The sequence below is a fragment of the Microcebus murinus genome, chromosome 26 (assembly GCF_040939455.1).
Source record: "Microcebus murinus isolate Inina chromosome 26, M.murinus_Inina_mat1.0, whole genome shotgun sequence".
NCBI lineage: Eukaryota > Metazoa > Chordata > Mammalia > Primates > Cheirogaleidae > Microcebus > Microcebus murinus.
Window position 1 is genome coordinate 21,578,747 of NC_134129.1, and position 21,738 is coordinate 21,600,484.

The 21,738-nt window shown below is 51.2% G+C and overlaps 1 protein-coding gene across 4 annotated transcripts in view; it reads right to left on the reverse strand.

Moving 5' to 3' along the window:
- LIMCH1 (LIM and calponin homology domains 1) overlaps positions 1-8,937 on the reverse strand; it is a 258,305-nt gene extending 249,368 nt beyond the window's left edge. For 2 of the 4 annotated variants that reach the window (XM_075997823.1, XM_075997825.1), the window contains exon 1: positions 8,783-8,937. In XM_075997823.1, the coding sequence (XP_075853938.1) occupies positions 8,783-8,878 (96 nt within the window). In that variant the 5' untranslated portion in view covers positions 8,879-8,937. The remainder of the gene's footprint in view (positions 1-8,782) is intronic. The other 2 variants (XM_075997826.1, XM_075997824.1) reach the window with 1 other exon arrangement.
- Between the last annotated feature and the right edge of the window lie 12,801 nt (positions 8,938-21,738).

Genomic DNA, 21,738 nt, shown 5'->3' on the forward strand with positions numbered 1-21,738 from the left:
ATTAATTGTCCAACTAAAAAATATATAGAAAAAACTAGCCTGGCACGGTGGTGCATGCCTGTAGTCCCAGCTACTCTGGAGGCTGAGGCAGGAGGATTGCTTGAGCCCAGGAGTTGGAGGTTGCTGTGAGCTAGGCTGACGCCACGGCACTCACTCTAGCCCAGGCAACAGAGTGAGACTCTGTCTCAAAAAAAAAAAGGGCAGAAATCTAATGCCAATGATCCTAGTTTAGTGAAACATCAACCAGTGTTAATTGCTTCAGTCCTCAACCGTGAACCTCAAGGCCAAAACGCAAAATGACAAGGGTTAGACTAGGGTGTGACAGGATGCCCACTGCAGCCAAGGTTACCTGCAGCCGCAGAGGGGCCTTGGTGAGGGCATCGAGCTCTTCAGGATGGGACCTGATGAGCCTACCGGAGAGGTCGCCCTTCTCTCTAGAAGCACCTGCCTCTTGCCTGAACCCAGCAACAAGACTGTCCCTCTGCGTCAACTCGCCCAGGTGGGAGAACTCTCAGGTGAAGAAGGTGAAGGGGCTGAATACGGCAAAGGCCTCAGACAAATGTGCCAACGGCACCCGAGCCCATCAGCACCGAGGAAAGGGGTCCCTCCACGCCCACATTTGGAAAACAGACCACACAGGTATTAGGTCTTTCCCAGACTCCGTAAGGGAACGCAAGGGAAGGCAAAGACTCACGCACCTTCTCCACCAGCAGGCGCTAGGAGCACACACAAAGGTGCGCGTTCACTCGCGCCCACCGCGGGCCCAGCCGTGCGGACAAAGCCGTACAGAGAGAGCCATGGCCGTCCCTGATATTATAAACACAAAATATTCTAGAGTATCTGTATCTAAGAAATCACAAGACGATGGATCAGCAAGCTTACACATTTTTTTAAATTAACCACCTCGGTCCGGGGCTCACCGGCCGCGACCCCTCGCCCACGGCCAGCACTCGCGGTCCACATGGCGGTCTATGCTGTGCATGGACGGCGCGTTGTCTTGCTCTCGTGTGACGAGGAAAGCTTGGAAGCACCGAGAGCTTGTTTGACTTTGCAGGCAGCTTTCCTTGTCATGTCAGTATCAGAACAGGTAACACAGACATGTATGTTTTTATGACGTTATTGTTAAATGTTCACAGTTTTTATTTTGATACATGAAAAATTAGAAAAGCCGTATCACGGCCGGGCGCGGTGGCTCACGCCTGTCATCCTAGCACTCTGGGAGGCCGAGGCAGGCGGATCGCTCAAGGTCAGGAGTTTGAAACCAGCCTGAGCAAGAGCGAGACCCCATGTCTCTACTAAAAATAGAAAGAAATTAATTGGCCAACTAAAAATATTTATACCAAAAAAAAAAAAAAAATTAGCCGGGCGTGGCGGCGCATGCCTGTAGTCCCAGCTACTCGGGAGGCTGAGGCAGGAGGATCGCCTGAGCCCAGGAGATTGAGGCTGCTGTGAGCGAGGCTGACGTCACGGCAGTCACTCTAGCTAGGGCAACAGAGTGAGACTCTGTCTCAAAAAAAAAAAAAGAAAAGTCATATCACGCCTGTCGGCTAAAGTCACCGTGTGCGTTCGCCTCTGGCTGTCGACTACGGTCTACTCTCGTGAGGAAGTGGTTACATTAATGACTTACCCACCAGCCTCCTGCCCAAAGAAGAGTTCAGTGGGGTGGTTCGGGGCCGTAGCAGTAAGAAACAGGACCTGGAAACTGGATTCCAGCAACTCTGGACCTGGTGCAGTCCTACCACCCTGCCCCACCTTAGCAAGGTTAGGTCTGCAGGCTGCAAGCAAAGGTGAGCAGCCTGGCCCTTCCTGCCCGAGGGCCCCTGTAGCGCCACCTTCCAGGTAACCGCTCTGTCCCAGGAAAGAGACCCCCGGTCTTGCAGCTGAAAGAGACAAACTAGGATCCAGGGAGCCACAGCCTCTGAAACCCACACAGGGGAGGTAGGTGGTGGGGCAGAGGAGACCGCCCCTGCAACAGTTGCACGAAGGAACGTGAAGCTCCGTCCTTACGGGAATTTTTACGCATGGTCTTGACTGTGGAAAGCAATCTCAGAGATTAAATAATGGCACGGGCTGTGAAGTCAGACAGCCTGGGTTTGAATCCTGATGATAACAAGCACTCACCAACTACCGGGAGGTGACCCTGGGCACATCTCCTAACTCCTACAAGCCCCGATTTCCTCAACTATAAACTTTGGGTATCTGGAGATTAAATATATTCATAGAAGTTAAGCAAGGATGCACTGTGTTCAAGTTCTCACTCTGACACTTACCAAAACCTTGGACAAGACAAGCCTCAATTTCCTCATCTGTAAATGGAGATAATATTAACTCTAGTACTTTCTTCCTTCTTCTTCTTTTTTTTTTTTTTTTTTTTGAGAAAGTCTCTCACTCTGTTGCCCAGGCTAGAGTGAGTGCTGTGGCGTCAGCCTAGCTCAACAGCAACCTCAGACTCCTGGGCTCAAGCGATCCTCCTGCCTCAGCCTTCCGAGTAGCTGGGACTATAGGCATGCGCCACGATGCCCGGCTCATTTTTTCTATATATATATATTTTTTAGTTGGCCGATTAATTTCTTTCTTTCAACCAGCTCAGGCTGGTTTCGAACTGTTGACCTTAAGCAATCCTCCCACCTCGGCCTCCCAGAGTGCTAGGATGACAGGCGTGAGCCACCGCGCCCGGCCAATATTAATACTAGTACTCTCTTATAAGGGACTGAACATATACATTTTTTAGATCACACAAACACGTCCTTTTTTTTTTTTTTTTTTTAAGACAGAGTCTCACTCTGTTGCCCAGGCTAGAGTGAGTGCCGTGGCGTCAGCCTCGCTCATAGCAACCTCAGACTCCTGGGCTCAAGTGATCCTCCTGCCTCAGCCTCCCGAGTAGCTGGGACTACAGGCATGTGCCACCATGCCCGGCTCATTTTTTCTATACATATTAGCTGGCCAATTAATTTCTTTCTATTTATAGTAGAGACGGAGGTCTCGCTCTTGCTCAGGCTGGTTTCGAACTCCTGACCTCAAGCTATCCGCCCACCTCGGCCTCCCAGAGAGCTAGGATGACAGGCGTGAGCCAGTTCGCCCGGCCCCGTCTGTTTTTTTATTTCAAAATAAGACGTGTGCAGTGTGCAAAGGAATTTGCTCACAGTTTTGTGTTTTTGTTTTTTTTTTAACTATAGTCCGGCCCTCCAACGGTCTGAGGGACAGAGAATCGGCCCCCTGCTTAAAAAGTTTGAGGACCCCCAGTCTAGAGCAAGAAAGAGAAGCCATGGGGGCCAATTCCCCGGAGGCCCCGGGAGCCGCCTAGCCCCACCTGGCACCGACTGCTGCCCACAGAATCAAGGCCAGCTGCTGAACCACGGCTCTATTGTCACCCAGCACGGAGAGCAGGAGGCAGCCTTCAATGCAACTGGTTTCCACGGAGATGCCGGGGCGAGAGGTGCCAAGCTCCGCCTCCCATTCCTCTTCCCTTTGCCCCAAATCTGTGGGGCCTCACTGTCTTCCTGCCCCGTGACAGCATTGTGTCATAGCAGCTCCTGTGTACAAACAAGCCAGACAGTTGACGAGTCTTGGTGAGAAACCTGCTGCCGGCTCTGACCCATTCGGACCACGGCTCCTTTCTAGATCAGCCCAGAAAGTTTTTTCTTCCCCTTCCCCGGCTCTTCTCGAAGGTAGAGGCTGAGGCTAACGCCCGGAGCACTGTCTATTTGTACAGTTAAATCTTTGTGGTGGTGGGCCGGGCGTGGTGCCTCACACCTGTCATCCCGGCACTCTGGGAGGCCGAGGCGGGGAGGATCACTCGAGGTCAGGGGTTCGAGACCAGCCTGAGCAAGAGCGACACCCCCATCTCTACTAAAAATAGAAAGAAATTAATTGGCCAACTAAAAATATGTATAGAAAAAATGAGCCGGGCATGGTGGCGCATGCCTGTAGTGCCAGCTACTCGGGAGGAGGCTGAGGCAGGAGGATCGCTTGAGCCCAGGAGTTGGAGGTTGCTGTGAGCGAGGCTGACACCATGGCACTCACTCTAGCCCGGGCAACAGAGTGAGACTCTGCCTCAAAAAAAAAAAAATCTTTGTAGTGATGAAAAGGTATAAGAGTCAAGTCCCTACACAGAGAGAGAGAATTAGAATGACTGGCTGGATATATTATATAACTTATGGCACCACTTACATCACAAATGCCATATGTCACTGGCCAGCAAATGCTAAATCATCTCAAAGGCTACTCATACATTTTCCCTAATACTGCCGAACCACACATCTCTCAGTTTTGGAGAGCAGAGGTGTCCTCAGTGTTTTTAATCTTCAGGATTAGGTCCCAGTTTGAATAAGAAAACAGTTCTAGGCCTGGAGTGGTGGCTCACGCCTATCATCCTAGCACTCTGGGAGGCCAAGGCGGGAGGATCATTTGAGCTCAGGGGTTCAAGACCAGCCTGAGCAAGAGCGAGACCCTCCGTCTCTACTAAAAATAGAAAGAAATTAATTAGACAACTAAAAATATGTATAGAAAAAATGAGCCGGGCATGGTGGCGCATGCCTGTAGTCCCAGCTACTCGGGAGGCTGAGGCAGGAGGATCGCTTGAGCCCAGGAGTCTGAGGTTGCTGTGAGCTAGGTTGACGCCACGGCACTCACTCTAGCCCGGGCGACAGAGTGAGACTCTCTCTCTCTCTCAAAAAAAAAGAAAAGAAAGAAAGAAAACACTTGGACCCATAGGAGAGGAAAAGCAGTTTGCCCAAGGTCACCCACCCAGCTGGATGGCAAGAGACCCAGGACTCAGCCCCACAGGATGCTCAGCTCCCAGGTCTGACCTCTTGGCCACTGAGCTATGCTTATGGCCTCTTGCTCAGGAAGGCCTTCTAGAAAAGGAATATGGAAGAAAATTGGTCACGTCTCTGCCTGCTGGTAGCCAGAGTTTACTGCCGTGTTTCCCTGAAAATGAGACCTACCCATAAAATAAGCCCCAGCAGGATGTCTAAGCATGTGCGCCATAGAAGCCCTACCCCGAAAAATCAGCCCTAGTGGTGGGCATGGCTATGAAAATCAGCCCCGTGATGGGCGTGGCTATGAAAATCAGCCCTAGTGATGGGTGTGGCTATGAAAATCAGCCCTAGTGACTGGCGTGGCTGCGCAGCGCATCTGCACAACCCATGGTGTCGTCGCGGAGTGGGAAAGAACACGAGCAGCACTTCTCATCCGCCCCGTGAGAGCTCTAGTGCTCCACAGGAGAGATCGGGGCCGGTGGTTCTAAAGGAAACTGAGTCGCAAGACATTCAGGATGGGATTCGGGGTTTGGAGAGTGAGGATGATGTTCCAGAAGAAGATGACTTCACTCTATTTAAGTCAATGTAGATGGTTGTCCCATACTTAAAAATAAAAATAACACATCCCCTGAAGATAAGCCCTAGGGTGTCTTCTTGAGGACAAATAAAGTATAAGGCCCTGGCTTATTTTCGGGGAAACACGGTACTTGAAGTTTGTCGTTTCCTTCAACAGTTTTCCCAAACCCACAGCAAGACAGGCAGCTGCTCCTACAGCTATAAAAAGTCGCTGGAAGCATTGCCAGGCTGTCCCCACAAGGTCTGTTACCATGCAAGCTCCATCAGAGCTTTCGCCTCTGCCAGCTAAGGAAGAAGAAGTGTGGGGGGTTGCGGCCCCCACTTCCCAGGCCGTGTTTCCTGCCCACTAAACACACACACAGCGCTCAAACAGTCAGGGCCGCAGGCCGAGAAATTCCTCACCAGCAAGCTATGCCCTGGCGCCTGACCGCCAAGCCTTTCGTAAGAAGGGACTTTTTCTCACGAGCCCACAATTCAAGGAAGACCAGGGACCGAGGAAGAAAGGCCAGCGGCACGGTTTGTTTATTAACCTGCTACACACCCCCGACGGAACATTTTTCTGAAAGGCTGAAATTCCTGACTACTCAAAAAGAAAAAAAAAAAAAAAAACCTTATGGAGAAATTTAATCACCCAGCGAACAAAAGTGGAAACACAAAAGCCCTATTCCAATGAGGACCTTGCCAGAGACAATAGCATCCCCCCCCCCACAAAAAAAGAGGCAACTGTCTCCAGATAACAATCCTCCCAGGAATTCAGCCTCACTAAGTACTACTGGAGTGAGATATGAGCCAAGGAATCTTTGTTCTCGGGGGCAACTGCCTGGGAAACCATCTGTTTCCCTCCTGGGTTCCCCCAGGGTTGCATACATGGCATTTACATTTCAAGAGGAACCTCCAGGAAGAAAGAGGGGGAAAGTTCTCTATCTTTCCCCTGAGCACATATTTTATATATATATATATAAATATATATATATAATCTGGGAGTGGGGGAGGCGGGGGGAGTTCTCGTTTCCCTGAAACCGGACTCTGCAAATGAAAGGAGATAGTCCACTTCAATAATGCACACGCAGCTGCCCGGCCTGGTCCTAAAGCCATGCACACACCCTGTTGCTATTTTCACGTTCTTAAATTGGGCATAGATGGCAAAGCATCAAGAACACTGTCAAGAGATTTGATGAGAATCATTTTACCTAACCAGCTATGTGCATGTGTCTTCCAAATACAACTGATTACGCGGTAACCAAACTGAAGCACACACCCACATTTCTCTTGAACTATCCCTGCATATAGATTCTAAACGAGTATGTGGATTGGTTTCACATCCCTATTTTATAAGTAATAAATAAGAGGTCAGCTGGCAAAGAAAAAAGAAAAAAAAGAAAGAAAAGAAAAAGAATAGTGTCAAACACTCCAGGACCTCACAGGTCTCTCTACTTTCTTAAAGAATTCCTTCTTCCTTTTCTGAAACCTGATGGTAAAGCTGATATTCTGTACCATATAATATCTAGCCTGAAACATACCACCTCTTAAAAGCAGGCTGTCACCTGGGCCAAAGGAGATGTTTTAGATCCCCATCTAGGTGTGTAGGGGAGGGGCGATAGTGACATATACACCTGTCAAAATTCATGGAGGCCAACACTTGAGTTGTGTGCACTTTGCTTTCTCGTAAGAAACTCACCCCACCGTGTATTTTTTCAAAGCAGACTATGTCCGCGTTACCTGCGGTGAAGGAAACCGGGAATAAATCGCGTGGCTCCAAGAACAGTAAGACTGTTCCGTTCTTATACCCTCCTCTCACCACCGCCCCTACTCCCAGCATCTCCCCTGGGAATTTTAACAGTGTTTTTGGAGAACCCGAAAAACACAAGTCCTCTGAGACTCTGCAGGCTCAGCCGAGGAATAACCAACGAGGTCTCCTGCCTGTAGCTTGGGGGCCTGAGCAGGCAGCACGGGAGAGATGACACCTGTCACACAGCGACAAACCGTCCCAGCCACACAGCAAAAAATAAAAAGCCAAGTGCTCCTTCTCAGCTCGCTGGCGAGCCATCCAGTGATGGGAGAACATGCCTGAGGCTTTTAGCAATGAGCCCCGAGTTGATGATGGCTCCGCTCCTGGAACCCTATTTTTAAGCAGATGCTTCTGGACTCTGAGCAGCAGTCAGGCTTGGCATGAAGCAGGTTCACCAGAAAGGTGCAGGTCTCCCTGCCCGGAGCGCGCATGCCACCAGCACCAGGTGAGGGTGAGGGTTTCTGCAGGCAGCTCAGCAGATTTAAATCTGTCGCACCTGGGCTCTGTCCGCCAACCCCTGCAGCACCTGGAGACCCAGGGCGCCCGCAGGAAGGGCACACCGAGTGACAGGCCGAGCACTGGAGCAAGCTCCATCACTGCTGGGTCATGACCGAGCCGCACGCTTCCTCCTTGAGCTGCCAGTCATGGAGGGAAGCAAGGCCAAATCCATGCGTCCCACTAAACCTCAAGAAAGGCTACCGATAGAGGCAGAGAGCCTCCTTGCACGAGTCGCAGGGGGTCCCCTTTCCTCCCCCTCGCACCCCTCCAGCGTCCTGACCGCCCGCCCCACGGGTCACTCGGGGAAGCTCAGGGCCACCGAGCTGCACCTGCAGATATACACATCGCGAATCCGGGACGGCCCAGCCGGCGCTTCCTGGACCGAGCCGGGAGCTCCAGCGACGATGTCCCTGGCCTTGCCACCGCGAAATAGGAAGCGAAATAATACAACCGACCGAGCCGGGCACCAGCGGTACCTCGGAGCCCACCCCGCCGTCTCCCGGGCGGCGCGGGGACTGCCGGCGGCGGGGCAGCGTCTATGCGGATGGCGAGCTCGCGGATGGCTCTCGCGGGCTCCCGGGGGCCCTGCGCGCTGCGCCAGCCTCACACCTGAGCGGGTGCCAGGAATACGGCAGGAGGCTCCGGTGGGAACGCGCCTCGGTGGAAACGCCGCCAACTGCGCTCCGGGAGCGAGGGCGCGCGCGGAGGGGGGCCGTAGAGGCGGAATGTGGGGCGGGGAGCGAGACACCCCGAAATGTGGCAGCCGTGAGGACTCGGGGGGTGGGGGGTGGGGTGGCGCGAGCGTCCTGCGCCTTGGCAGCGCCTGTGCCGGCTCTGCGCTCCGGCCGGCGGCGGCGCGAGCTGAGATTTGCGAGGCGGCCGGCGGGCAGGCAGGAGGGACCCGGGCGCAGGGGACCGCAGCCGGCCTCCCGCGCGCGCGGGACTGCAGTGCAGCCCGATCGCGCCCACCCTCGCCCGGGACGCCCGCGCCCACGCTCCAAGTGGGGGTCACAGCGCGCCCGGGTCCCCTCGGCCCGGCGACCTGGAGCGGCTGGCCGCAGAGAGTGGGGGGAGGCGAGGCTGGACCCGCGCGGGCCGAGCGTGCGGCGGGGCAGCGGCTCGGGGCGCCCCTGCAAGGCCGGTCCCCCCTGGCACCTACCTCGATCCACTTCTGCGCCTCGGAGAAGGCCGGCTCTGGGGGCGGCTCGGGCTGCAGGGGCTGAAGGGCGTCCAGACCGAGAGCCGGGCAAGCCATTTGCGAAGCCCCGCTTCCAGCCGCGCGCAGGGACGAGGACGGCGGCCGCCGCCGCGAGCGCGCGCTCCCCGCCCGCCCCTCCGCGCCCCGCCCGGCGCAGGTCCCCGGAGAGCCGCGCGCGCGGCTGGACGGCACCGCGGCAGCTGCTCCCAGCGCCGCCCGGCCCCGCCGCGCACCGAGCCCCGCGGAGGCGCCCGGAGCTCCCTCCCCTCCCACCTCCTCCGCCCGCTCCGCCCCCGGGGCGGGAGGGGGGCTCCGCTACCGGCTAAAAATAACCCGCAGCCAGCGCCGGGTGTCTCCCTCCCCGCTCACGCCCGCCCCGGCCCTGCCCGGGAGGGGCCCTCGGCGGGACGCCCCGCACGTCCCCGCACCGGGCGGGCAGCCAAGCGGGGCGCACGCGTCCCCGGGGAGCGCGCGGCGGAGCGCGCTGGCACCTGCTGTCCCCGCCCGGCCGGCCGCAGAGCTGGGGGCTGGGGGGGTGGGGGGGCAGCCCCAGACCCGGCGCCACCTGCTCTTTCCGTAAGAAAAAAAGGAAAAACGACCCTGATGAGCTCGCCTCCGGGAGAGCGGCCTACTGTGTGCTGGTCCGTTGATTCGCTCAATCCACGGTGCTGGCCGCCTACTACGCGCCAGGCACAGGCGCTGGGCGCCCAGAGGTGAAAAGAGAAAGAGAGAGAGAGAGAGAGAGGGAGGAAGAGAGAGAGAGAGGGAGAGAGAGAAAGGAAAGAAAGAAAGAAAGAAAGAAAGAAAGAAAGAGAGAGAGAGAGAGAGAGAGAGAGAGAGAGAGAGAGAGAGAGAGAGAAAGAAAGAAAGAAAGAAAGAAAGAAAGAAAGAAAGAAAGAAAGAAAGAAAGAAAGAAAGAAAGAAAGAAAGAAAGAAAGAAAGAAAGAAAGAGCAACTGGAAGGCCGTGGCCTCAATACATTTGCATTCTAGAGGGAGTTGCAGAGAGTGCTGTTAAAAAGATAAAAGGGGAGGACGGGGTGGCTCAGGCCTGTCATCCCAGCACTCTGGGAGGCCGAGGCGGGAGGATCGCTCCAGGTCAGGAGTTCGAGACCAGCCTGAGCAAGAGCGAGACCCCCGTCTCTACTAAAAATAGAAAGAAATTAATTGGCCAACTAAAAATATATAGAAAAAAATTAGCCGGGCATGGTGGCGCATGCCTGTCAGTTCCAGCTACTGAGGAGGCTGAGGCAGGAGGATCGCTTGAGCCCAGGAGTTTGAGGTTGCTGTGAGCGAGGCTGATGCCATGGCACTCACTCTAGCCTGGGCGACAGAGTGAGACTCAGTCAAAAAAAAAAAAGAAAAGAAAAGATAAAAGGGGAGAAGATAAACAAAGACTTGGGAAGAGAAAGTGGAGGCTAGTTTCCGACAGGCCTCTCCACCCTGGGCCTGGGCGTCCTGGTTCCCCCGGTGGGAGGGGGCGGAAGGCGGGGGAGGGGGCCGAGGAGGGGGTGGGAACTGCTGAGACTCAGCTCCTCCCTGCGGGCTCGCGGCCCCAGCGCCCCACCCCCGGCTGCAGCTCAGTGGGGGCGAACCCCCATAGCTACTGCCCTGGGGGGCCGCGAAGGTCCCCGTCTCCCCTCAACCTGCCCCCCCTCCAGGCCTGGGGACCGCAAAGGCTCCCCTACCCACCCCCACTCTGGCTGCCGGCCGCTCTCACTTCATTCCAACACGGATGGGAAGAGGTGGCCTGGCAGGTGACAAGGATGGGGGGGCGGTGCTGGCCATGGGACAACCTGTGGGAAACGTTTCCAGCCGGTCGCCGAGGCTTTGAGGCGGGAGCGAGCTGGGTGGGGGTGGAGGGACCCACAGCTGGCCAGGGCGGCTGGGCCGTGGAGAGGAAGGAACAGGTGCGAGTGACGACGACATGGGAGCCGCAGGCCTGCCCCGGGAGGGGGCGGGGCACGGGCCCACTGGGCTTTGCCGGGAACCCACTGGAACCCGTTGGAACCCACTGGAACCCACTGGGAACCCACTGGGGACTCACTGGAACCCACTGGGAACCCACTGGGGACTCACTGGAACCCACTGAGAACCCACTGGAATCCACTGGGGACTCACTGGAACCCACTGGGGACTCACTGGAACCCACTGAGAACCCACTGGAATCCACTGAGAACCCACTGGAACCCATTGGGGACTCACTGGAACCCACTGAGAACCCACTGGAATCCACTGGGAACCCACTGGAATCCACTGGGAACTTGCTGGGAACCCACTGAAAATCCACTGAGAACCCACTGGAATCCACTGGGAACCCACTGAGAATCCACTGGGAATCCACTGGGAATCTACTGGAACCCACTGGGAAACCACTGGAATCCACTGGGAACACACTGGAACCCACTGAGAATCCACTGGGAACCCACTGGAATCCACTGGAACCCACAGGAACCCACTGGGATCCACTGGGAACTTACTGGGAACCCACTGAGAATCCACTGGGAACCCACTGGGACCCACTGGGAAACCACTGGAATCCATTGGGAACTCACTGGGAACCCACTGAGAATCCACTGGGAACCCACTGGAATCCATTGGGAACTCACTGGGAACCCACTGAGAATCCACTGGGAACCCACTGGAATCCACTGGAACCCACAGGAACCCACTGGGATCCACTGGAACCCACAGGAACCCACTGGGATCCACTGGGGATTCACTGGGAACCCACTGGGAATCCACTGGGAACCCACAGGGAATCCACCGGGAATACACTGAGAACCCACTGGAATCCACTGGAACCCACTGGGAACCCACAGGTTGGCCGACCTGATGGCAAGAGGGGTCTGGAGGTAGCAGGGGACTGTGGGTGCCTCGACACACGAACTCTCTGTTCCCTGTTCAGAGCCAGAGTTTGGTCTTTGTGTGATTCTGCTGCTAGGGCAGGGGGTGGAACAAAAAGCAGGCCTGAAATTCCGCCACTACCAGCAGCTCCGGGCTCAGACAGCCTTCTGTCTACTTACTCTGAAGACACTTACGTGGCCCTTGTAGGGATGCCACACTCATTTGCTTGTGAAAGGACATTGTCATTTGCGATACGATGTGGCTCTTTCAAGTGTATAAAAGTCATTTGTGCTCCTTGAGGAAAATTCGGAAAATGCAATGAAGAACACGAATCTTGAAGAAACGCCTCAATTCAGAGATCATTACTTCCAGGGGGTAGAAAGTAACAGTTTGATTGAGAAAAAAAATAATAATAAGACAAAATACTATATGACAAATGCCAAATGAGGAACATAATGTATTCGAAGAACATGAGTTGGTTGTTTCCTTGTTGGGTTTTCTTTGCAGCAGCTTTATTGAGATATAATTCACGTGCCATACGACCTACCTACTTAAAATAGGTTTTAAAATGCAATGGTTTTTAGAATATTCACAGAGTCACGCACGCATCTTCACACTTACTTCTGGAACATCTTCCCCTCTCCAAAAGAAAACCCCATGCCAATTAGAAGTCACTCCTCCACCTCCCTAAGCCCTGGGAGCCACTAGTCTACTTTCTGTCTCTGTAAATTCGCCTATTCTGAACGTTTCAGATAAATGGAACCCTATACGATATGTGCTCCTTTGCGTGTGACCTCTTTCAATAACAAGATGTTTTTAAGGTTCACTTGTGTCGCGGTGTGCGTCAGGACTTTGCTCCTTGTTGTTGCCAAATCACACGCAGTCGCGTGGCTCTGCGTTCTATGTACCCACTCATCCGTTGTGATGGACATGCGGGTTGCTTCTGCTTTTTAGTTATGAATAATGCTACTTAAACATTCGTGTTCCAGTTTTGTGCGGACTTATGTTTTCATTTCTCTTGGGTATAGACCAAGTAGTAGAATTGCTGGGTTGTATAACTCTGTTTAACCTTTTGATAAACGATCAGACTATTCCTCAGCACTGCACTATTTTATTTTTTTATTTTATTTTATTATTATTATTTTTTTTTTATGGAGATAGAGTTTCACTCTGTTGCCCAGGGTAGAGTGCCGTGGCGTCAGCCTAGCTCACAGCAACCTCAAACTCCTGGGCTCAAGTGATCCTCCTGCCTCAGCCTCCTCCCGAGTAGCTGGGACTACAGGCATTCGCCACCATGCCTGGCTAATATTTTCTGTTTATTTTTAGCTGGCGAATTAATGTATTTCTATTTTAAGTAGAGACGGGGGTCTCCCTCTTGCTCAGGCTGGTTTCGAACTCCTGAGCTTGAGCAATCCACCCACCTTGCCCTCTCAGAGTGCTAGGATTACAGGCGTGAGCCATGGAACCTGGCCAGCTCTGCGCTATTTTACAATCCCACCAGCAGTGTATGAATTTTCCAATTTCTCCACATCCTTGCCAATACTTGTTATTGTCCAACTTTTTTTTTTTTTGTTTGTTTTTGAGGCAGAGTCTCCTTTGTTGCCCAGGCTAGAGTGAGTGCCGTGGCGTCAGCCTAGCTCACAGCAACCTCAGACTCCTGGGCTCAAGCGATCCTCCTGCCTCAGCCTCCCGAGTAGCTGGGACTACAGGCATGTGCCACCATGCCCGGCTAATTATATATATATATATTAGTTGGCCAATTAATTTCTATTTAGAGTAGAGACGGGGTCTCGCTCTTACTCAGGCTGGTTTTGAACTCCTGACCTCAAGCAATCCGCCCGCCTCGGCCTCCCAGAGTGCTACAGGCGTGAGCCACCGCGCCCGGCCTTGTCCAACTTTTTGATGATAGCCACTCTAATGTGTGTGAAGTGGTATCTGATTGTGGGTTTAATTTGCATGTTCCTGATAGCTAATGACGCTGAGCATCTTTTCATGTACATATCGGCCATTTTTACGTATTCTTGGGAGAAATGTCTGCTCAGATACTTTGCCCATTTTTTAATTCTTATTTCTTTTTAATCATCGACTTATAAGAATTATTTATATATTCTATATGCAAGTCCCTTACCAGATACACAATTTGTTTTTTTGTTGTTGTTTTTTTTTTTGAGACAGGGTCTCACTCTGTTGCCCAGGCAGGAGTACAGCAGCCTCATACAGTGGCCTCATCATACCTCACTGCAGTCTCAAACTCCCGGGCTCAAGTGATCCTCCTGCTTCAGCCTCCAAAGTATCTGGGACTACAGGTATGCATATACGGGGACTACAGGTATGCATATACTGCACCTGGCTAATTTTTAAAAAATTTTTTTGTAGAGGTGAGGTCTTACTGTGCTGCCCAGGCTGGCCTCAAACTCCTGGCCTCAATTGATCCTCCTGCCTCAGTCTCCCACAGTGCTGAGATTACAGGTGTGAGCCACTGCGCCCAGCCTATATAATCATTTTCCATAGAGAGAAGAAAGAGGGATTATTCAGTCTTGTCTCTAGCAAGGTAAATTTAAATTTGGGGTTTTGTTTTTACTGATAATTTTCTTTATTAAACTTCATCTATATGCGTAGGCCAGGGAAAAATTTAATTCAAATAAAATAATAATAAATCATAATATCCATCATAGTAGAAAAAGGACAAAAGTAAGAGATGGATTTTTTTTTTTTTAACTACGACAATACATTTCTTAAAGGGGGAAAAGCTCATGAAAAATTGCTTCCAAAAAGTAAACTCTGCAAAGTTCAGAGGTTGGTTTGCACGGAGAATAACAGCACTGAAGTGATTTAAGCTCTATTTCTTCATTTTTACAATTACGATGCTACCATTGCTTCCTCAGAAGCTACTGTTTAAATGCAGGAGTGTGTATTATCGCCAAGATTAGAAACACAACCTGTGTTTGAAGCAAACTGGAATGATTCTAGACCATTATGAACCTACTCTCAAAAATCACACGTGTAGCTAGGTCAATGCACGCCTGTAGCTCATCATATAAGTGGGAGTTTATCAAACATAACTCCCATGTAGAAAACAACGCTTGTTGAAGGATAAATAAATTTTTAAAATTGGCTAACTTAAACCGTAGACATATAGTGTGTTATAAAAGCTCAACGGTAACAGTAGTTACCAGCAGAAGGTTTTGTAAGAGAGGAACATTTCATCACTAACAATGTTAAGAAGAATTGCTTAGCACAATTCACAATTGCAAAGATGTGGAAACAACCCAAGTGCCCATCAATACATGAGTGGATTAATACAATGTGGTAGTGGTATATGTATACCATGAAGTTCTACTCAGCTACAAAAAAACAATGGTTATATAGCATCTCTCTCTTTTTTTTTTTTTTTTTTTTTTGGGACAAAGTCTCACTCTGTTGCCTGGGCTAGAGTGCTGTGGGGTCAGCCTAACTCACAGCAACCTCCAACTCCTGGGCTCAAGCAATCCTCCTGCCTCAGCATCCCGAGTAGCTGGGACTACAGGCATGCGCCACCATGCCTGGCTAATTTTTTTGATAGATATTTTTAGTTGCCCAGCTAATTTCTTTCTGTTTTTAGTAGAGACAGGGTCTCGATCTTGCTCAGGCTGGTCTCGAAATCCTGAGCTCAAATGATCCACCTGCCTCAGCCTCCCAGAGTGCGAGGATTGCAGGCGTCAGCCACCGTGCCCGACCTATATAGCATCTCTTGTATTAGCCTGGATAGAGCTGGAACACATTCTACTAAGTGAAGTATCCCAAGAATGAAAAAACAAGCACCACCTGTATTCCTCATCAAATTGGTATTAACTGGCCGGGCGCGGTGGCTCTCGCCTGTAATCCTAGCACTCTGGGAGGCTGAGGCGGGTAGATTGCTCAAGGTCAGGTTTTGTTTTGTTTTCTTTTCTTTTTTCCAAGAAACCAAAATCTAGAAGAGGTCAGGTGTTTGAAACCAACCTTAGCGAGACCCCCATCTCTACTAAAAATAGAAAGAAATCAATTGGCCAACTAAAAATATATATACAAAAAATTAGCCGGGCACGGTGGTGGCGCATGCCTGTAGTCCCAGCCACTCGGGAGGCTGAGGCAGGAGGATCGCTTGAGCCCAGGAGTTTGAGGTTGCTGTGAGCGAGGCTGACGCCACGGAACTCACTCTAGCCCGGGCAACAGAGTGAGAATCTGTCTCAAAAAAAAAAAAAAAATTGGTATTAACTGATCAACATTTACGTGCACATATAGCAGTAACATTCATCGGGTGTCGGGCAGATGGGAAGGGGACGGAGGGGACGGGTATATTTATTTACACCTAATGGGTGTGGTGTGCACCATCTGGGGGATGGACATGCGTGAACCTTAACTCAGGTTGAGCAAAGGCTCCCGTCGAGAAGCGGGAAAGGACATGAGCAGCCCTCCTCATCCGCCCCGTCGTGACAGCTGCTGTCCCAGAGGTGACCGGAAAGGTGCGGGCAGCCCCACCAACAAGGTCGGCTCCCCCTGTCGGGTCCCGGCCATCCTGTGCGTGCTGCAAGCTGAGGCTTTGAGGGGAAAAGAACACATCCCCTGAAAATAAGCCCTGGGGTGTCTTCTTGGGGAAAGATAAATAGAAGACTCTTTGTCTTATTTTCGGGAAAACACGGTATTATCTATTAGAGCTTCCTGCAACCTGGCCAATCGATGCCAGCGGATGTCTACTGCAACCCACTGGATGAAATGATGAGGATGTTTGCAATTAAGCAGCTGAGACTGGTCAACAGAGACAGGACACTCCTCCTGCAAGACAACGCTCGACCCGACGGCGCACAAACAAGGCAGCTCACGCTACGGAGGCTGGACTTGGAAACTCCCCGTCACCCAGACCTCGCACCAACTGACTCCCCCTTCTTCCAGGCTCTGGACCGCTTCATGCCAGGAGAAATATTCAATTCTCAGCCAGCTGTGGAGAACGCCTCTTGGGATTCCATCGCCACTGGCTCTGCAGGCTTCTTTGCCCGCCGCTGGCCGTGAACGAGCTGCCGTCAGTACGCCGAAAACCCGTGCCGACGGTTTAGGCACACGCTTTTGATTCACGGTACTCCTTGTTTGAGATCTGATAAACTGCACTTTTGACGGGACGTCGGACATTCCGTATGCAATGACCCAACACACGCCTATGTGAATGAACATTCTGAAGGGTCGCCCCCCACCGTCCCCAGGCCCTGGAAGAGGCCAATTCAAGGGAGGGGACGCAAAGCTCAAGCTTCCTGAGCTTCCTCCTCAATTCACCTCTGGATAAGAGACAGACACGAGGCCGGGCGCGGTGGCTCACGCCGGTAATCCCAGCACTCTGGGAGGCCGAGGCGGGCGGATGGCTCAAGGTCAGGAGTTCGAATCCAGCCTGAGCAAGAGGGAGACCCCGTCTCTACTATAAATAGAAAGAAATTAATTGGCCAACTAATAGATATAGAAAAAATTAGCCGGGCGTGGTGGCGCATGCCTGTAGTCCCAGCTACTCGGGAGGCTGAGGCAGGAGGATCGCTTGAGCCCAGGAGTTTGAGGTTGCTGTGAGCTAGGCTGACGCCACGGCACTCTAGCCCGGGCGACAGAGTGAGACTCCCTCTAAAAAAATAAAAAATAAACAAAATGATATAATTTACTCCTAAAAGAAAACCACATGGACGGAAAAATCAAGTTTATCCCTTTTTTACAGTAAGCAAAAATTAAAACAATGATCTCCTGCATGTCATGGATTACTTAGTAAAGAATATACATCTTTCTGCTGGAGACTGCTAAAGCTTATTAATGATTTTTTTTTCAGATTTCAGCAATTAGAAATGCCTACACTTTCTCATTGTTGATACTCACGCTTTAACCTATTTAAAGTATCGCCAAAGTATCGCGTATGATCCTGTTATCATCTAAAGTTGAAGCACTTTTAGGAGGGAAAAACCAAGCACACATGGGGAGGGCTGTAGAAGAATGCAGCCCTGCAATTTCCCTGCCAAGCCTGTTTCCTATTCAGGCAGGACGGCTGCTTCCTCCGTTCCCATGGAAACCGCAGCCTTGCTGAAGTTCAAGTTAATTCCTTACTGCCATCTGCCTGTGGAGCTGCTGGGCTGTCTCTAGCTGAAGGCATGCAGAGGACAAAGAAGTTTGCTTAGTAGGAACTCTCAGGGGCTGCTTCCTTAGGGGGTCCAGATTGAAAACAGACCGAGCTGAACCCTAAGAAGGATGAACGAGTTACAATGTGCTGTGGGAACTCTTTTAAAAAATGCACCGATGTCTAGTGCAAGTTGCCTAGATGAGACATGACAAAACAGTTGGCGTTGCGGCGGGCAGAATTTGTGCCACGTTTCATTGTCCTCTAAACTCTAAAACTGGCCGAATTTCTATTGCTTTCTTGAAAATGTTAATGAGACCTCCAACCAAAGGTCAGGAGCTGGTGACCCAGGAATCAGTTCTAGCCTGCAGACATGGGCTTTTTGGCCTGCACAGTGTTCTTCTTTGTTTTGTTTTTTGTTTTTTGAGACAGTCTCACTCTGTTCCCCGGGCTAGAGTGCCGTGGCATCAGCCTAGTTCACAGCAACCTCAGACTCCTGGGCTCCAGCAATCCTCCTGCCTCAGCCTCCCCGGTAGCTGGGACTACAGGCATGCGTCACCGTGCCCGGCTCATTTTATATATATATATATATATATTTAGTTGGCCAATTAATTTCTTTCTATTTTTAGTAGAGACAGTATTCTCGCTCTTGCTCAGGCTGGTTTCGAACTCCTGACCTTCAGCAAACCTCCAGCCTCAGCCTCCCAGAGTGTTAGGATGACAGGCGTGAGCCACTGCGCCTGGCCTAAATTCTTGTAGCTATACACTTATACTTGCATGGAAAAAGCCTGTGACGATATGCACCAATGCACGAACAATAACAGTCTTTGGTTGACATGATTATTGAAATCACCGAAATTCCGTGTCCGTTTGAATTCTTCCTATTTTCTAAGGATCTCACAATGGGCATGGATTGCTTGTGTTACTGTTTTCTTCGTTTCATTTAAAAAGTAGAAAGTAGTTGAGAACGGCTGAAACGTACCACGACCGTGGATGATTGACAAGGCTCGCAAACAGACGGACACCTCGGACACAAACCACAAGCTCAAAGACTGACGCTTGGCCTGCTCACACCTCCCGGGCATTCTTTCCAACATTCCAGGAAATAACATAGCCATAAAAATAACTGAACCATTTCTCTCAGCAGGCATCAGGAGACCTTGAGAATCAATGCGAGAGCCAGTATCTTAACATTTTCATTTCTCGTGCAAATGGCTTGAGTACAGGTAATTCATGTCCCTTTGCCTGTGTTGCCTAGGCAACAAAATACAGAGTGGCATTTCTTTAAATGAGGATTACCTGATCTCCATCCACACGCTGCGGTTATTGTCTGTACCGCTGGTCCTCCTGTTTCTCTACCCCACGTGGTTGAGATTTCCAAAACACAACGTGTTCCCTTTCTGGTCCTCCTTCCCCGGAAAGGAGAGACTTGAGGCTTGAAAGCTCCTCCCGGTGATTCTAGAGGGTCTCCACCATGGCCGGGCGCAGTGGCTCACGCCTGTCATCCTGGCACTCTGGGAGGCCGAGGCGGGAGGATTGCTCGAGGTCAAGAGTTCGAGACCAGCCTGAGCAAGAGCGAGAGCCCGTCTCTACTATAAATAGAAAGAAATTCATTGGCCAACTAAAAATATATAGAGACAAAATGAGCCGGGCATGGTGACACATGCCTGTAGTCCCAGCTACTCGGGAGGCTGAGGCAGGAGGATCGCTTGAGCCCAGGAGTCTGAGGTTGCTGTGAGCTAGGCTGACGCCACGGCACTCACTGTAGCCCGGGCAACAGAGTGAGACTCTGTCTCAATCAATCAATAAAGTGTCTCCATCAGATACTCCCAGCCTGATCCACACTCTTCTGCTGTAAAGAAGCACACAGCACCTCATCACATCCTTTTTCTCGGTTTAACATTTGTATTCGTTTCCCAAAATTGCTGCAACAGATCACCACAAACTTGGGGGCTTAAAACAACAAAAATGTATTCATTCTCTCACAAGGACACCTCAGTCATTGAATTTAGGGCGAGCTCTAAATCGAGGAGGTTCTCATCTCATGATCTGTAACTCAATTATATTATCCGCCAAGAACCTACCGTGTTTCCCCGAAAATAAGACAGGGTCTCATTTTTGTTCTTCCTCAAGAAGACACCCTAGGGCTCATTTTCAGGGGATGTGTGATTTTCACGTCAAAGCCTCAGCTTGCAGCACGCACAGGATGGCCGGGACCGGACAGGGGGAGCCGACCTTGTTGGTGGGGCTGCCTGCACCTTTCCGGTCACCTCTGGGACAGCAGCTGTCACAACGGGGCGGATGAGAAGGGCTGCTCGTGTTCTTTCCCGCTCCTCGACGACACGCATGAGTTGTGCAGATGCTCTGCGCAGCCACGCCCGTCACTAGGGCTTATTTTCGGGGTAGGGCTTCTATGGCGCACATGCTTAGAAATCCTGCTGGGCCTTATTTTATGGGTAGGTCTTATTTTCGGGGAAACACAGAATTTCCCGATAAGGTCACGCTCGCAGATTCTAGGAGCTAGCACTGGACACAGCTTTTTGGAGAACACAATTCAACCCACCGTAACGTCATACCTATATACGATTGTCTTCTTAGGTAAGAAGCTAATTACAATCGACGCTAACACGTATCAGAGCCTTATTGGGGCAACACGCTAAGCACTTTGCAAGCATTATTTCAAGGCACGCTCCACCCACCCCGTGCACCTCTCCTCAGCTACCCAAATACCCAGTTTCCATCACTGTCCCTTCTGGCGAAGAGAATAGCATTTCAGAGTTTCTGCCCCTGATGAATAAAGCAGCAGGTTGCACAGTCAGGAAGAATCCCCAATCCCAGACAATCTCTGGCGGGACCTGTTTGGTCACTTTCCGGAGCTGTACTGCCAGAGTCACCCCTGGTAATTCCAACTTTGGGATCTGAGAAACGCAAACCCTGACACCAGGCTCTTTTTGAAAAAAGACGATCTCTCTAGCAAATTCCCTTGAGCAAAAAAAAAAAAAAAAAAAAAAAAAGAAAGAAAAGAAAAATTAGAAAAGTCCTATCACGGCTTTTGGCTAAAGTCGAGGCTCAGCTGTGCGCGTTCATCTGTGGCTGTTGGCTACAGTCGAGGCTCCTACCGAAGTGGTTCAAACAGGCGCTCCGTCTGCCAAGAGACAAGCAAGAAGAAGCAAGAGAGGCCAGAAGCAGAACAGCAGGGACCTGTCTCCCCAGGGGTTCAGGAAGAGGGGGGCGTGTATTCTCCTACAAAGGAAGCACTCGAGGATACAATGGGTGAGTATTGTCAATAGAATCCCAGTAATAAATGCAACAGTTACTCACCAGACTCTCCACTATGGCCAAGCAATGCACTGGACTTTACTATGTTTCTTTTTTTTTTTTTTTTTTTTTTTTTGAGACAGAGTCTAACTTTGTTTCCCAGGCTAGAGTGAGTGCCGTGGCGTCAGCCTAGCTCACAGCAACCTCAAACTCCTGGGCTCAAGCCATCTTCCTGCCTCAGCCTCCCGAGTAGCTGGGACTACAGGCATGCACCACCATGCCCGGCTCATTTTTTCTATATCTATTAGTTGGCCAATTAATTTCTTTCTATTTATAGTAGAGACGGGGGTCTCGCTCTTGCCCAGGCTAGTTTCAAACTCCTGACCTGGAGCAATCTACCCGCCTCGACCTCCCAGAGTGCTAGGATTATAGGCGTGAGCCACCACGCCTGGCCTGTTTCATTTTTTTTTTACAAGTCTCCTGTGACTATAACCATCTCTGTTTCTCTTTGCTTATTTGCCTTTGCCCTCATTCTCTCCTACTCCGAAATGACATTCTTCAATGCTAAAAAGCAATACGGTAGCCTGTGGTGATGGACTCACATCCTAATAGCTTCCTGATCAAAAAAGAAAAAGAGGCTGGGCGTGCGGTGGCTCACACCTGTCATCCTAGCACTCTGGGAGGCCGAGGCGGGCGGATCCTTTGAGTTTAGGAGTT